Here is a 14,922-nt window from a genome sequence, read left to right on the forward strand (position 1 = left end):
GACTTATCACTTTTGTCTTACGCTGCCTTGGTCACATGACTTAGCCAGGCTGTGCAGTGCCTTCCCCTGCCCAGGAACTGACAGATACTGAAGCTTTCTACTGCTGGACAAGGTAGTCTCTGCAACCCAGCGGCACTTCTCCACTATCCCCAAGGACCACTGCGAGTCAGAATCAAGCCGTGGCAGGGAGTGAGTGAGTGAGTGAGAGTGAGTACTGGCTCCCTAGCAAGTCCCCCTCCTTCTTCTTCCCATCCCTGGTAATTGTTAAAGAATGTTTTTGTGTGTCAATCTTTTTTTTGACATTTTCTAATAGTGGTCTCAGGCAATAGGTGCCCTTTTGTGAGCTCACTCGGTATAAGATCCTGCAGACTTATTGTGCTGTGAGGTGTATCACGGGTTCAATATTATTCCTAGGACTGCATAGTATTCTCTGTGGGTACCACAATGTTTGTCCATTTGTCCACTGATGGACCCGAAGGTTGTTTCCATCTATTTTTGTTATTGTGAATAATAACAGGAATGAACTCGGGTGTGCATATGTCTGTTTGTGATACAGCTTTTATTTCCTCTAGGATATACATCTATGAGTGGTAAACCATTGACTCCTGAAGGGGAACTCTTGTGGTTGCTATGGGAACCTCAAGAAATGTGCATGATGGTGCACATTGGTTGGTTCTAGTAATTTCTGTGATATAAAAAGTAATGTCTTTATTCCATAGCTCCAGAGCTAACTGGACAGAAGACCTGAGAGGCTGTATTGGATTCTTGCTCACATGGATGATTATTTATGAACATTCATTAGGTCTACCACGACCACACCCTCCACAAACAAGGTCAAGAAGCTTTCTCTAAATTAACACCTGGAGGTCTGGCAAGTTGGGTAGTTGCAGAGCATATAGGTTTGACTGTCTACTTCATATTCTACAAACCTGAAGATACCGCCTTCTGTCTGACCTACCTCTTTAACCTCTTCATAGACATGACAAATCATTTAAGATCAGAGGTCCAACTACTCTTCACTAACTCTGTCTCCTCTGCTCCTCGGAAGTCCTTCTCAGGCTCCTTCATGGCCTTTCAAGTGACAGTCCCCGGAATTCCCACCACTCGGCTCTGCTCAGCCTTGAGGGAGGTAGTACCTGCATGAGGGTGTAGGTCTGCACAAGCCTTAGCTGCGGGATAAAGGATTTCCCTCATGGCTGAGAGGTGCAATTTGCTTATACATACTTGGCTTTATTAAATCACTTTGGGGCATCTCTCTACTGGGCTCTAGGTATACAGTGGCATACAAAACAGACCAGAGTCCTTGCTCCCATGAGATTACTGCCGCGAAGGGAAGGGACAAGAAGTAAGAAAAGGATCAATCACATGATGATGCTGATTTACAGATGGTAAGAGCCTGCTTGTTGTAAACCGCTAACTGTCACTGAGCTGCTCACCCACGGATTATGGACCTTGGCGTACACTCAGGGGTACTTTGGAAGAAAGGCCGGGCTCTTTAACTTCCAGAAACAATAGCCATCGAAAACCCTAGAGAGTGCAGTTCCAATGTGACATAACTGGTGTTGCCATCAGTCAGATGCAACTAGAAAGCAATGTATTGTTTCCAGCACTTTGCAAAAGATCCCTAGGGTGGAAACAGACTAGGAGAGAAAGGAGGCACTAGGAATGACTGACCTTAAAGGGGGGCAACGCCTTTTATTCAGGACCTTGAATGGGGTCAACCCAGTTTAGACATGGCTGATGAAGTGATACCAACTGGATCTAAATTTTAAAATTATGGTTTAACCAGAACGTTAACTGTAAAGGGTAAATCACTGTCTAGAAGCCTGCTAGAGCCTTAATTTCCTTCTGAGAAAATAGGCAGAGGGCAGTGGACTAGCCGTGGCAATGTGTGGCCACAGAGGCGTCCCTAGAGGGAAGAGGCGGAGCTGGTCCAGTGCAGAACAGGCCAGAGTGACCTCTCTAACATTGGGGCTGATGCAGCGTTGGTCAACGACTGTAACACTGGGGATGATGCAGCGTTGGTCAATGACTCTAACACTGGGGATGATGCAGTGTTGGTCAACGACTCTAACACTGGGGATGATGCAGCGTTGGTCAATGACTAACACTGGGGATGATGCAGTGTTGATCAAGGTATACGAGATAGCTGTGGCTTCCTTTAAGCATGCTCTAAGGAATGGAGAAATTTGTGAAGCTATGGAGAAACCAAAAGACACACCTGAAAGAAAGCTACTAGGAAGAAAAAGAGCCAGGAAAAGAATGTCACGACTCCATCGATGCGGCGGACATTTGGTGACAAATGTCCTGCTGTTGGGTCAGAAGATGGCTGCATCGACACAGCTGCCACCTCTTCAACTGATTATCGGCGAGGAACTCGTGTTGTGGTTTACACTGGATACGGAAACAGAGAGGAGCGACATCGGCCTGATCTACGTTTCCCAACCCGTGGAGGGGTTCATCATGTTGACGAGAATGCGCATAGAATGAAAATGAAAATCACATTTCAACAGATGAGAGGGAGAGCGCCTCCAGGCCACTTGGAAATAAACCAAGTAAGACCATGTCTAAAGCAATCCCACGGCACTCTTTTCTACCTTTGTCCCCCAATGCCCATGCCAGGGGTGGGGCCAGGAAAGCTAAGCCTTAAATTCAATGAGCCACCCCCTCCACCACCTCCCTTCCCATCCCGCTGGCTGCCTCCATTTCCTTCTGGACCACCAATCATTTCCCATGACCTCTCGTATGTCTGGATTCTCTTGATGAAGAGCCACACAAGTGGCTATCATACTGGCTATTACGGGGTGTCCGCCAAAATGAAAAAGAAGGGAAGTGTTTCCATTTCATACAGAGCAAGTGTACCATGACGAAACAAGCGAATCTCTCTCTCTTCTTTTTAAGTGTCTGGTGTGTGGAAAACAAATCCTTAAATATTGAAGATCTGTTTGATAATATTCAAGGTATTTTTATGTCAAAACTCACAGGGCAAAGTTTGATCCCCACCCCTACTAGAATTTTCAGAGTGCCAAGATGTCATCTCCCCAGATATTTACTGGTTAGTTCTGGGTAGAAATTTAATCAAGTCTTTAGATCTAACTTCCTGTCTGTTTGAAATCCTGCAAACAAGTCCAGATATGCAATAGAAATATTGGCTTTCATGTCTTAAAAATAAATCAGTGTCATAAAAGTTAACAAAAGAAAAGAGGAGGGAGAAGCAGTAATCGAGATACATAGAGAATTAAGAGCCCCAACAACCGAATGCAGTGTCGTGTCCTTGGCTGGACTGACACTGCTCTCCAAATCCATAAAAAACCTGGGAGGAAAAGGCCACTCAGGAAATTTAAGTATGGACTGAATTTTAAAATATTATACAATTGCTCATATTTAAGAGCTGTCCTAAGGGTATTGTAGTTTATAGGAGAATACTCTAATTTGTATGTGGAAGTGCTTGAGAGTGAAGTGCCATAGTATTTCTAATTTATTTTTAAACGATTTAGCAAAGCGTTTGATTTGAGTATAAGTATGCATGTTTGCGCCTAATGCATAAATCACGACGACTGAATATAGCTGGCATGTGTATAGACACATTGTACCATATCTTTTTCTATTTTCTGTATGTCTGGAAGTGCTTAGTGAAAAACGTTTAATTTTCTAAACGAATTTAAACGACAAAAAGAAAGCAGGCAGTGTTGGCACTGCCTAGCAACCAAATCTCTTGCAAGGCCCAGTAGAGAACAACGGCGCCCATCTCAGAGATGGGGGTGGGGGCCAGCCGCATCAGGCTCCTGAACGTCCTCTAAGTCTCCCCTCCAGGTCTTTGGCCTGCAGCCCCCCTCCCCCCACCGTGTTCCTGATGATCCCAACTTTAAAACTCAGGTGCATTCTCATTTCACTTCTGTGGCCATGACTGAACCGTTCGAACTGGCTGGAAACCTTGCTTTTTCCAAGAGATCCTAGCTAAAGCGTGAAGGAACAATGAGAAGAAAGAAAGAAAGAAAGAAAGAGCCACCTAGTGAGGCAGGGGCTGGCGAAGAGGCTCCGAGGAAGGGCCGGTGTGTGCTTGGGCCCTTGGGGAGTGAGCGAGAGGCCCCGAGGCCTGGGCATACTCACAGACTCCGGGGCTTTGATGAACACTTTACTTTTCCCAAGCTGGAACTGGTCACTGTCCATGTTGACCGACTGCAGCAGGTGGAGGACACCTTGCCTCTCGTCTCCTCTCCATGCAGGCCAAGTGGCTTTCGTGAGAATGGCGTATCTGTCAGGCCAAGGAAGGAGAGAGGGTCAGGCTCAGATGGGACCACCCAGAGACAGCAGCAGCTTGGATCCTAGGGACCCAGTGCACACCGCTCAAAGGCCTGCAGAGGTGAACCTCAGTGACAGGAAAATCCTCTGGACCCGGGATGCCCATCACGGAGCCGCTGCCTACGCTGACCGTTACCATGCTAACGGCCAGTGAGAATCTGCTTCCCTTTCTACCAGTGTTTAAAAATAGCACTGCTGAAGGTCACCAAGAGCACTCCTTGGGGGAAAAGAAAAGTCTTTTTCTCAACACTAATTTCCTCTGATGTCTTCTGAGTACATAACAATGCGAGAGGGTTATGTCCCGCTCCCTACCTAGGCATCCATGCTCCTCTTTCGATTCCTGTCCACCTTGAGTCTGGAAGCCACCAGGCTCTGGTCCCTGGCTTTGCCTTCTCCGGCCTGCTTCCCTACGCTCTAGACAGGCTGGTTTGTTCCTTGTGCACGTTGCCATAACCCCTGCCTCAGAGCCTTCCCTTGCTGCCGCTGCGGGTCTCCAGACTCCTCCTTTGGCTGCCTTGCTCTTGGGTGTTAAGACTCACCTCCAGGGAGACTTCCGGAGAGCTCTGAGGACACACTTCAAAGCCTGTGTTGTAATGTGTAGTGCTATTCATGCTTGTGTCTATTTGGTTCATTGATGGTACGGGCAAAGCCTCCATGAGACTGGGTGCCGTGCTTGTGTGGCTCATAATTGCGCAGAAAGCCTCTCAAATCCTCAGCACACAGCAAAGTAGCTAGCATTACACGTTAGCATTTGTGGGATGCTCTGTCTGTTCCAAGGAGCTCCGATGATGTAGTGGGTTATGCACTGGGCTGCAAACTGGGAGGTCAGCGGTTCAAATCTACCAGGTATACTGTGAGAGAGAGACGTGGCTTTTTACTCCCACGAACAGTTACTGTCTTGGAATCCCAGTGGGGCAGCTTTGTCCTATTCTACAGGGTCACGACGAGTTGCCGGCCACACAATGGCAGTGAGTTTCTGTTTTCTGCCTGCTTCAGGAGCTCTTCTCGAAGCTGTCCACGACTGATCTCCTTTTTCTTCTTAAAGACACTGATGAACTTGGTCTTAAGGAGGAAAGGGAGCCAAATAGAAACTCACCCAAAGCCAAAGAGCTACTAAGTATCCGAGGTAGGATTTGAACTCTCCTGGGTCTCTTTAATCACTGAACTGTGAGCAGGCCATAGAAGGGCTTATCTGTCAGTATTCCTTTTAAAGGTGATACAGTTGACTCTGTGAGAAACTTTGTCACTAGCGGCTGACAAAGGTCCTGCAGAGTTGACTAGAAGGAGGAGAAATCAGAGGATGACTGTCTGCGTGTTCACCCGAAAAATGGTGAAGTGTCAAATGCTTTTATACATATGAAGTATTTATAATGTTTTTGATAGTATATAGCTAACTATTTATGTAATATTTTATATACATCTATATCAGTTACATTAGTCATGTTATGACACCACCACCCATAAACACTGCCAATTTCCCCATCACCACAGTCACTAAAGAAACTCAGCCTCTCTCCTGCTCCTGGTAGCCACGAAAACTGTGCTCTCTACGCGTGGGGCCTCTTCCGGTTGCTTCCCAGCACTCGCTGGCATCGAGCTGATGCGACTCGCAGCAGCCCGGCAGGACAGCGTGCCACTGTGCCTGCGAGCTTCTGAGGCCGTCACTCTTGTGCTACCAGGACTCCTTGGGACTTCATGCTGTGAGGTCATACAATATCTGTCCTTTGCTAATTAATTTATTTCCTAAAAATTTTATTTTAAAAAACCCTTCATATCCTGCCCCTCTCTCATTTTTAAGGAAGACACAATAAGTTTCTGAGTGAAATAAAGTTAAACAGATGTAGAAAATGGAATTCTGCTAATTTAGAATGATTAGAAAAATCAGAATCATAAAACTTCTTTGGACACTATATTTTACTCTTTCATAAATTATGACACCATCATCATCATCATTAACAACAATAACTGGACCCACTGCCATAGAGTGGATTCCGACCCAGCAACCTTCCAGAACAGAGACCACTGCCCCTTTGGGCTTCAGCGCCTGTAATCTTTACAGGCACAGAAAATCTCATTTTTCTCCCCCAGAGTGTCTGGTGGATTCAAACAGCTCACCTTGAAGTTGGCATCCCAATGCAAAAGTCCCTATGCCCCTAGGGGTTATTAATAGTAACCAAATAGGTAAGAACAATTCAAGTGTAGGTGCAGTCAAATACTCTTTAATAGAAAGATAAAAAGTAGTTAAAAATTTATGCAAGGGCATATAAAATATTTGATATCTAATACTCTAAGTTTGCTTTCTTAAGAAGTCTTTGCATGAAATTATCTTCATACCACTAATTTACTCAGCCCTACCTGTGTCACAATCATGAGTTCCCAAACTTATGTGTCACATGAAATAGAGAACATGCAGAGGGCAACGAATGTATATGTGTGCTTTGCACAAATGATGCATGTATGGATTGTGATAAGAGTTGTATGAGCCCCAATAAAATGATAAAAAAGTAATAAAAATATTTGGTAAGAATTACAAAAAAAAAAAGAAATAGAGAACTTGCTAAATAATTCTGGACCCTGACTTATTTTATAGTCCATTATGGAACAGGAGTTTGTTACAACTTAATAATAGACAAATAATGTAATTTGTAAAAATGGGCAAACCATATTTGAACAGAGTTCACCAAAGGAAACATACAAATAGCCAATAAGCACATGGTAAGATGACCAGCGTCAGCATCATTTAGGAAAATCAGAAGCCCTGTGAGATGCCACTTCACACCCATAAAGGGGGTTGGAATGGAAGAGCCAGGCGCTGTCAGGCACTGGCAAGGAAACATCACACATTGCTGGGAGGAATGAAAAATCGCTGCTGTGGAAAATAGCCTGGCATGTGATACATATGACTTAGCCATTCCTCTGCTCGGTACACATGAAAGAGAAATGAAAGTATGTGCCCACACGTGAACTTGTATATGAATGCTCATCGGAGCGTTGGTTCTAATAGCCCCAGGATGGAAGCTGCTGAATGCTCACTCACAAATGAATGGGTAATTCAAACGTGGTCTATTGCTAGAAAGGAGTATTATTTGGCAATAAAAAAAGGATGGAGGACTGATACATACGATAACAGGGATGAACTTTTGAAACATTTGCTAAGGAGAGAAGCTAGTCATGGAATGCTGCATATTGCAGGATCCCACTGCTCTGAATGTCCCGAGCAGGGGAATCTATAGAGAGGTAGAAATCAGGATAACTTAGAATAACAACTGCCTGGGCCTGGGAACATACGGAAGAGCCGTGGCGGTGCAGTGGTTATGCACTGGGTGGGATCCACAAGGTCAGTAGTTAGGAACCACCAGCTCCTCCTCGGGAGAGAGTCGGGGTCTTCTACTCCCACACAATGAGTCGAGGAAACTCATGGGGAAGTTCCACCCTGTCCTAGAGGGTCACCACGAGTTGGCATGCACTTGAAGGCAGTGAGTTTCAGAAGATGCAGAGAAGAGGGTAGATGGGGTGCCAAGGCCAAGGGCAGCATGCTTTAATTCTGGGGTGATGAGACTCCTTAAAAATTGATTGGGGTTGTAAGATGTGTGCTATGCAAATATATCAAAAGCCATGGAATTGTGTACTTTAAGTGGATTAATTTATGGTAAGTGAATTCTCTCTCTCAAAGTTATTCGGAAGCAGAAAGACAAAAGATGTCCAGAGGCCCGGCCCATTACCTCTGCAAGAATTTTTTGAAGATGCGTCGATAGGCATAACCAGCTCGTCTCACGCGGATGTTTTCTTTCAGCCCCAGGTATTCTACTTGATGCTTCACCCTGCCAAGACGAAAATGGAGCCAGGTCATCCCTGAACAATCCTCCCGCTCCTCACCCCTACGTGTTACCTTTCCAAGACAACAATCCTGACCTATGTGGAAATACACTGAAGTACAACACGCATTATCATCTGAGATGGACTGGACCTCTTAGATGATACTCCTTTGATGTTTAATCTCCACAAAATGTTGCATTATGAGATACAGCCCTTATAGAAGGAGGCACTACAAAGCTATCTCAAGGAATAAAAACAACACAAAAACTCATGTACCCCTACGAACCAAAAGACTGATATTTTCAAAAAGAATTTTCAACTTTTGAATTTGATGGTACCGGAGTCGTTTTACAGAGTCCTGGTGGTAACCCAGGTCAGCAGTTTGAACCCAGCTGCCACTCTGAAGGGAAAGGATGAGACTTGCTGCTTCTGTCAAGATTCCTGACCTGGGAACCCAAAGAGGTAGTTCTACTCTGTCCTATACAGCATCTGACTGTAGGGTTGTTCTGAGTTGGAATTGATGTGATGGCAGTGAGTCGTTTTCAATTTAAAACTCTTGAATTTAATAACGATGCTTGTCCTCATGATGATGGAAACAGGAGGCGGCGGAAAGGCAAATGGAGCTCAAAGAGGGTTGCAACCTTGACTGCCATGGCTTGGATGAGGTCACACAGCAAGGAATGTTTAAGAAGTGTAACATCTGGTGGATTTTACTACGCCTAACATCTGCAAATATGTACCCCTCCGAGATAATGAACATCTGTTGCTGCTAGCTGATATGAAATTGTTTCCAAGCCACCGGGACCCAAGACACAATGGAAGGAACCACTTGCTACTCCTGTATTGTCGCTATGATCAGTGGCACATACAACCATGTCGAATTTTTCATTGGTTGACTTTCAGATGTAGATCACCAGGCCTTTCTTCCCAGTCAGCTTTATCTGGAGGGTCTGCTGAAACTGGCCAGCATCCTCACCACCACCAAGTCTCCATGAAACGCACTGTCTGGGAACGGAGCCCGGTCTGTCTCCCACATGGAAGTGGAGAATTCGGCCACTGAACCATCATTGCTTCCAGCTAACATTTAATTGGAAAGAATTAATATTCAAGCTCCACACTTGACTGGTGTGATGGTTGGAATTCAACCTCCCGATGGGGACACAGCCTAATGACATCTCCTTGGGGGTGGGGGGATTATCTATCTCAAATACCCCAAATTTGATTCAGGAAAGCAACGAACTTTTCTTCTCCAAGTCACCACTGGGCTTTTCCCTTAGAAGGAAATACAGATGGAGCTGCCCATTTCAGATGTGTGCTGGTGTTAATGTGATTTTCCTAAATATTGGCCTTGGGCCACAGGTTTGAAGCTGAGAAATCAATTGATTTCTGCAGAAACATCCCTTTCCGATCATCCACAGAGGAAAGAATATTCCTCAGGGTAAGACATTTTCATTCACTGGAACATCCACAATCAGGAAGCTCTCTTCAGCAGGGCAATTGGTTTAGCAAATCTTGTAAGATTTACAATTTCACATAACCAAGATGCAGAGTCGATTTTTGCAGATTCCTGCTGTGCCACCGTCCCCATCCATGAGCATCCACAAGGCTGCCACTGCCCTACTTTGTCCCTCTGGTGGGCCATCTATCCCAGTCGAGATTCTGCTCAGCTGTTAACTCAAGTAGGTCAAGACTTGCGACTCTGCTGGGGCAGCAATTCAGAATCCAGGGCAAGCAACATTGCCAGAAGCCAAACAAAAACACATTTTCAACAGGAAACGAAAAAAACACAAACCCCATGAACTGGGGAATGAGTAATCCCGCTCACCAGGGACTCCAATGAAGCATGCAAGCCCTGTCAGCCAGCACCCGGGCCTTCCTGACACCAAAGCTTAATGCTCAGACATTAACCAACATTTACGTCCGTGAAGGGAAACTATCCATTAGATGGTTAACAGAACGGGCAATCTTATAGGAAATAGAAATCATCACCTCACCAAAGAACCCTTTAGGCTTCTTAAGCCATGAAGCTCCTTGCTGCAATTCAGTAAGTGCGTGCCAGTAACAGCATTTAAAAAGGGGAAAACACTTGGGGAAATCTTACGAGGATTTACTGACGAAAATGAAGAACCATCTTAATTGTTCTGCTTTCTGACACCCAACGGTTCAGTCTGATTTTGAGAAGGAGGCATGACTGTCTCAGGCAGTTCCTTCTGCACCATAGGTAGAAGAAAGGCCTTTAAGCAGAGCATGGTACTTCGGGAAGAGGAGAGGGTGACCAGGGATGTGCTGCGTTTTTAAGGCCACGTGAGGTGTTCTCATTTAAGGCTTTGCTTGTTGGGAAGGACAGAGGCCCGGGAAAGATGAATGGAGGCACCGGGACGTGGTGGGAATGGTGGGCTCAGGCCACAGGAAAAGGACCCCTCGTTTCGCGATGTAGATGTTCACATGTGCATGTGATGCATATGCACAGGGGAGGTGCGGAAGAACGCAGAGGCAGACTGACAGACTGACAGACATGGAGGGAGAACAGCCCTGGGAGTGTTCATTCTGTCGGACTGAAGTTGCTATTCATGATCTTCCCATCACTGGGACTCTGTCATCTTCCGTACCCTCTCTGCTACACACTCCTTTCTGTAGACTCATGGGGAATTCTCTCCCTCCATAACGACACCCAAACCCCAAACTCACTGCTAACAAGTAAATTCTGCCTCCTGGTTTTCGTCCTCATCTTTCCCGGCGGAGTGGCTGCAAGGTTCGAAGTGCCCACCGTTTGATTAGCGGTCCAATGCTTAGCCCCTAGCGCCCCCTGGATCCCCTCTTCCTCCACAGAGAAAGGATGTTTGTGCTTCAGGTTTAGAATCTTCAGTCATTTTATGAGACCAAGAGGTTCTTGGCAGTAGGGCCTGTTCCTTTTGTCTTTCCTCTGACTGGATGATGAGGCCATCTGCTCCCATAAGCACCCAGGGTCGTGGAAACCTCTCGCTGAGGTTGCTATGAGTAGGGGCAGCAAGACCGAGGGAGCAACTCATGGAGATGGACACAGTGGCTGTAGCAATGGGCTCGGGCCTAGGAGCATGTGCGAGGCTGGTGCAGGACCGGGCAGCCCTTCCTTCCGTGTCAGCACTGACTCGATGGCACCTAACCTTACCAACCACCCTGAATCTTTCTGGAAGCAGACTGCTGCATTTTTCGCCGGTGGCATGCTCTGTGCCAACCACTGTGCCGTCAGAGCACCGTGAGGAGGTAGTTAGCAGCTATGAATTGCAATCCTGGTGCTCCTGTTGAACTTTAATACGCAGTTACCCGATCCCTACAGGAGACTTTTCTTGTCTCTCCACGAGAAAATGGAGAGCAATTCTTATCTGGGTCATCTCATGCCTATAGCCAGGGTCTTCTCTGTTGTCATAGTTTTCGAATCTCAATTCCCCTCCCCAGCCCTCCCCGCATTTTCCTGTGGATAATGAGATAAGGCTTGTTTTAGTGAGGGACAGAAATCTCTGGTCATCAGCTTAACATTGGTCTGACTCAACACGTCCATTTCACCAAGACCCCAAACGTCAGGTACGGGTGCCACAGTGGACCCCGGCCCACCCAGAAATCAAGGCGGAAATGACTTTGCAAACACACACACACACACACACACACACACACACACACACACACCCTGCACTCTGCCTTCTACACACACACACACACACACACACACACACCCTGCACTCTGCCTTCTACACACACACACACACACACACACACACACACACACACACACACACACACACCCTGCACCCCGCCTTCTCCCCTCCCAGGCATAGCTCTGAGGCCTTAGCAGCTAACCAGAACCAACCGCATGCGCCCAGCAGCCACCAGGGCAACAGCAAACAGCAGCTGGTGCTTGTTTAAGCAGTTTCAAGCTTGAGCTAAGCACTCTCGGCCACATCCTGTGGGCCCCATTCAGGAGCCGAGTGGACAAAGACGGTCTTACCCAGAGCCTCAAACTAATTTTGCAACCATTATGACTCTGCGGGACTTTATTTTTAATCTGCCCCAGACTCGCCAAAATCAACATCACGAATGGCTCATTCTGAACTGAACAGTACTGCTAACATTTTAAGAGAAGATAACAGCCGGGATTTTAAATATACAGGCTTTAGACTCAAAGGCATTATAAGCCCAGTTGGGGGCAGTTTACAAAAATCGCTCCTGCCTTGCAGGCATGATCTTCAGCAGAGCGTGGTGACGTGTGGAGCAGTAAGCTTGCTTCTGCCTCCCCGTCGCCTCCTCACCATACCTGCTCTCCTCTCACCACACCTGCTCTCCTCTCACCATACCTGCTCTCCTCTCACCATACCTGCTCTCCTCTCACCATACCTGCTCTCCTCTCACCATACCTGCTCTCCTCTCACCATACCTGCTCTCCTCTCACCATACCTGCTCTCCTCTCACCATACCTGCTCTCCTCTCACCATACCTGCTCTCCTCTCACCATACCTGCTCTCCTCTCACCATACCTGCTCTCCTCTCACCATACCTGCTCTCCTCCCAGTCCCGGGGCTTCTTGGTCTCGTTGGGCTTTATGCAGCGGATGTAGTGGGGTGTGCATTTCATCAGGGTGCTCACAAGGTAGTTGGCTTGTTTCTAGACGGGAAGAATAATAATGGTTAGTTAGTAACAAAGAACTGGCCCCCAATAGACTGTCTTCCCACAAATAACTTAGTGTGAGGATTCTAGGGTGGAACTAGAGAGATAGAAATTAATCTTTATGACTACTTGTTCATTAAATGTGAGCAATGTCTACTAAACTTTCTTCAAGGGCTACTAACTTTTATGATAATTCAAACATTGCTCAATGTGTTTGAAAATTGACCTCTGAGAGCAACTAGATATCTTTAGTCCGGTTAATAAAACCAAACACTCAATCTTCCCATACCACTCTCCTCACGCAGTACAGGGAAGCATGTCAGTTATAAACAGATTTAAGTTCACCTTATTTTGATTTTGGGTTGTTGCAATCACATTGTTCTCTTTACTTTTTTGGGGGGGTGGGCGGGGGACACATTATTTACAAGGATAAATCATCAAATTTCCCTATACTTTCTTTGCTGGCAATCAACTAATGAAGAACCACCATATTAAAAAAGTTCATCGCTGAAGAAGGCAAGATTTATGAAGACTCAGAGCGTGTCACTCTCTTGGATTCCATTTCATCCAATTTCTTCCTTAATACCTCCTTTTGCAAACTTTCAGCGGGGCACAAAAACTTACTCCTTCTCAAAGCTAAATCCTTTATAGAAAATTGATAGTAGGAAGATTAGGAATAAAGGGGGTTGTCTCCACTGAATGCCTATGCTAAACAAAAATTAGATGAGGCGCACATTAGACACTTGCGGTGACAATCCAAAGCTGGGCGGGCACAGAGTAAGGTCAACCAGGCACAGGTGAAGGTCAACCTGGGCACGCAGTTCAGACACCAGCAATATTACTCTCAGGGCACACACTCTCCCTTTTTCGGGTCAGGGACTCCTCTTCTGGTTCTGTGGACTCCTCTTCATGGCAGTTTCCCCATTTTTTGTGCCCCCCTGAAGTGGCTACTTGCAGCCGGGGACTCTCCCACGGCTCCGCCAAGCGGCCTTTCAGAAAGGCCTTGTAGAGATAGCGTGTCAATCTGAAACTGTATTACCTGAAATTTCTCTTTCCTACATGAAAATTACTTGGATTTACAAAAGCGCTTCTGCCGCGTGCATTCTTTCAGCGCCGAGAAGCAAGAACAAGGAAAACCATCCCCGAGACCCAACAAAGCCATCCATCCATCACCACCAAAAACAGAACAGGATGCCAGCAGGTACGGCCACTCAGACAGTTGCAGACGGTGTGTTTGCACTCCCGAGCGTCTCACCCTGGGGTTAAGACGTGAGCAATGCTCGCGTCAGCATTGCCTGTCCCAGGACGACACGGGGCCAGCTCGACTTCCCAGCAAGTCAGCAGAACAGGGGAAACCTCCAATAGACACCAGTGAACAGGGGCCACCCCCTGCCAGAAAACCATTACAAAGTGAGCACAAGTGATGGGCTTGCCGAAGACAACCCTCTCGGGCTGAGGGCTTTTCTGCTTTCGTGGGTGTGGGAGACCTGAACCCTTTGAGAAACAGCTCCTGCAGATATATTTAAAACAAGATGTGGCCTGGGGTTGATGGGATCACTGAGGAATGGATAAGAGTGGTGGTTGAACTGTCTAAGGAGAGGTATCTTCAGAAAGTTCATGAAAAAAAAATGCATATGATGGGAAACAAAATAAAATAGGGGTGCGTTTCCTTTTTTCTTCTTTAATTTCACCAAAAGAAACTCGCCCTAGCTTATTGTAACCCATTGGAGCAGCACCTAGTCTGATGCATGAAGAAGCCTCCAGATACCCTTTTGGAAAGAGCCCTTCTGGAAGGGTGGCACAGGTGAAGAACTTGGGACGGGCCCTCTATCCATAGTCTCTGTCACTCCCACCCAATGACTGGGTGGGGAGCCTGCAAGTAGGGAGACTGGGACTCTGATGGGGCATTGGTTGCCATTCTGCCAGGTACAGAGAATCTCATGAACAGCAAGAAAGAAGAGCCGTGATTGGGGGATATCTGAGATCCCTGGGTAAGGAAGAGGCACCTTGACTGGCTTCTCCGCCCACAGAACAAGTAAGGAGGAGAGTTTTGGGGCAGGGGACTGACTTGCAAAGTGGGGTGCCCTTTGGCCATTTATCAACACTATAGGGGTTTTGTAATGTGTGGCCCGGGAGTTATGCAGCCGAGAGGCCAAGGACAGAGAG

At 46.6% G+C, this 14,922-nt stretch overlaps 1 protein-coding gene and 1 pseudogene across 1 annotated transcript in view; one reads left to right on the forward strand and one right to left on the reverse strand.

The window, feature by feature from the left end:
• MYO1E (myosin IE) overlaps positions 1–14,922 on the reverse strand; it is a 247,587-nt gene that overhangs the window by 45,017 nt on the left and 187,648 nt on the right. Inside the window, exons 17-19 of the mRNA XM_075531887.1 lie at positions 12,647–12,753; positions 8,025–8,123; positions 4,111–4,255 (exon numbers count right to left, since the gene is read on the reverse strand). Of these exons, the coding sequence (XP_075388002.1) occupies positions 4,111–4,255; positions 8,025–8,123; positions 12,647–12,753 (351 nt within the window). The remainder of the gene's footprint in view (positions 1–4,110; positions 4,256–8,024; positions 8,124–12,646; positions 12,754–14,922) is intronic.
• Positions 2,101–3,854, forward strand: LOC142426114 (survival motor neuron protein pseudogene; annotated as a pseudogene).

This window comes from Tenrec ecaudatus, chromosome 14 (genome assembly GCF_050624435.1).
Source record: "Tenrec ecaudatus isolate mTenEca1 chromosome 14, mTenEca1.hap1, whole genome shotgun sequence".
NCBI classification, from domain to species: domain Eukaryota; kingdom Metazoa; phylum Chordata; class Mammalia; order Afrosoricida; family Tenrecidae; genus Tenrec; species Tenrec ecaudatus.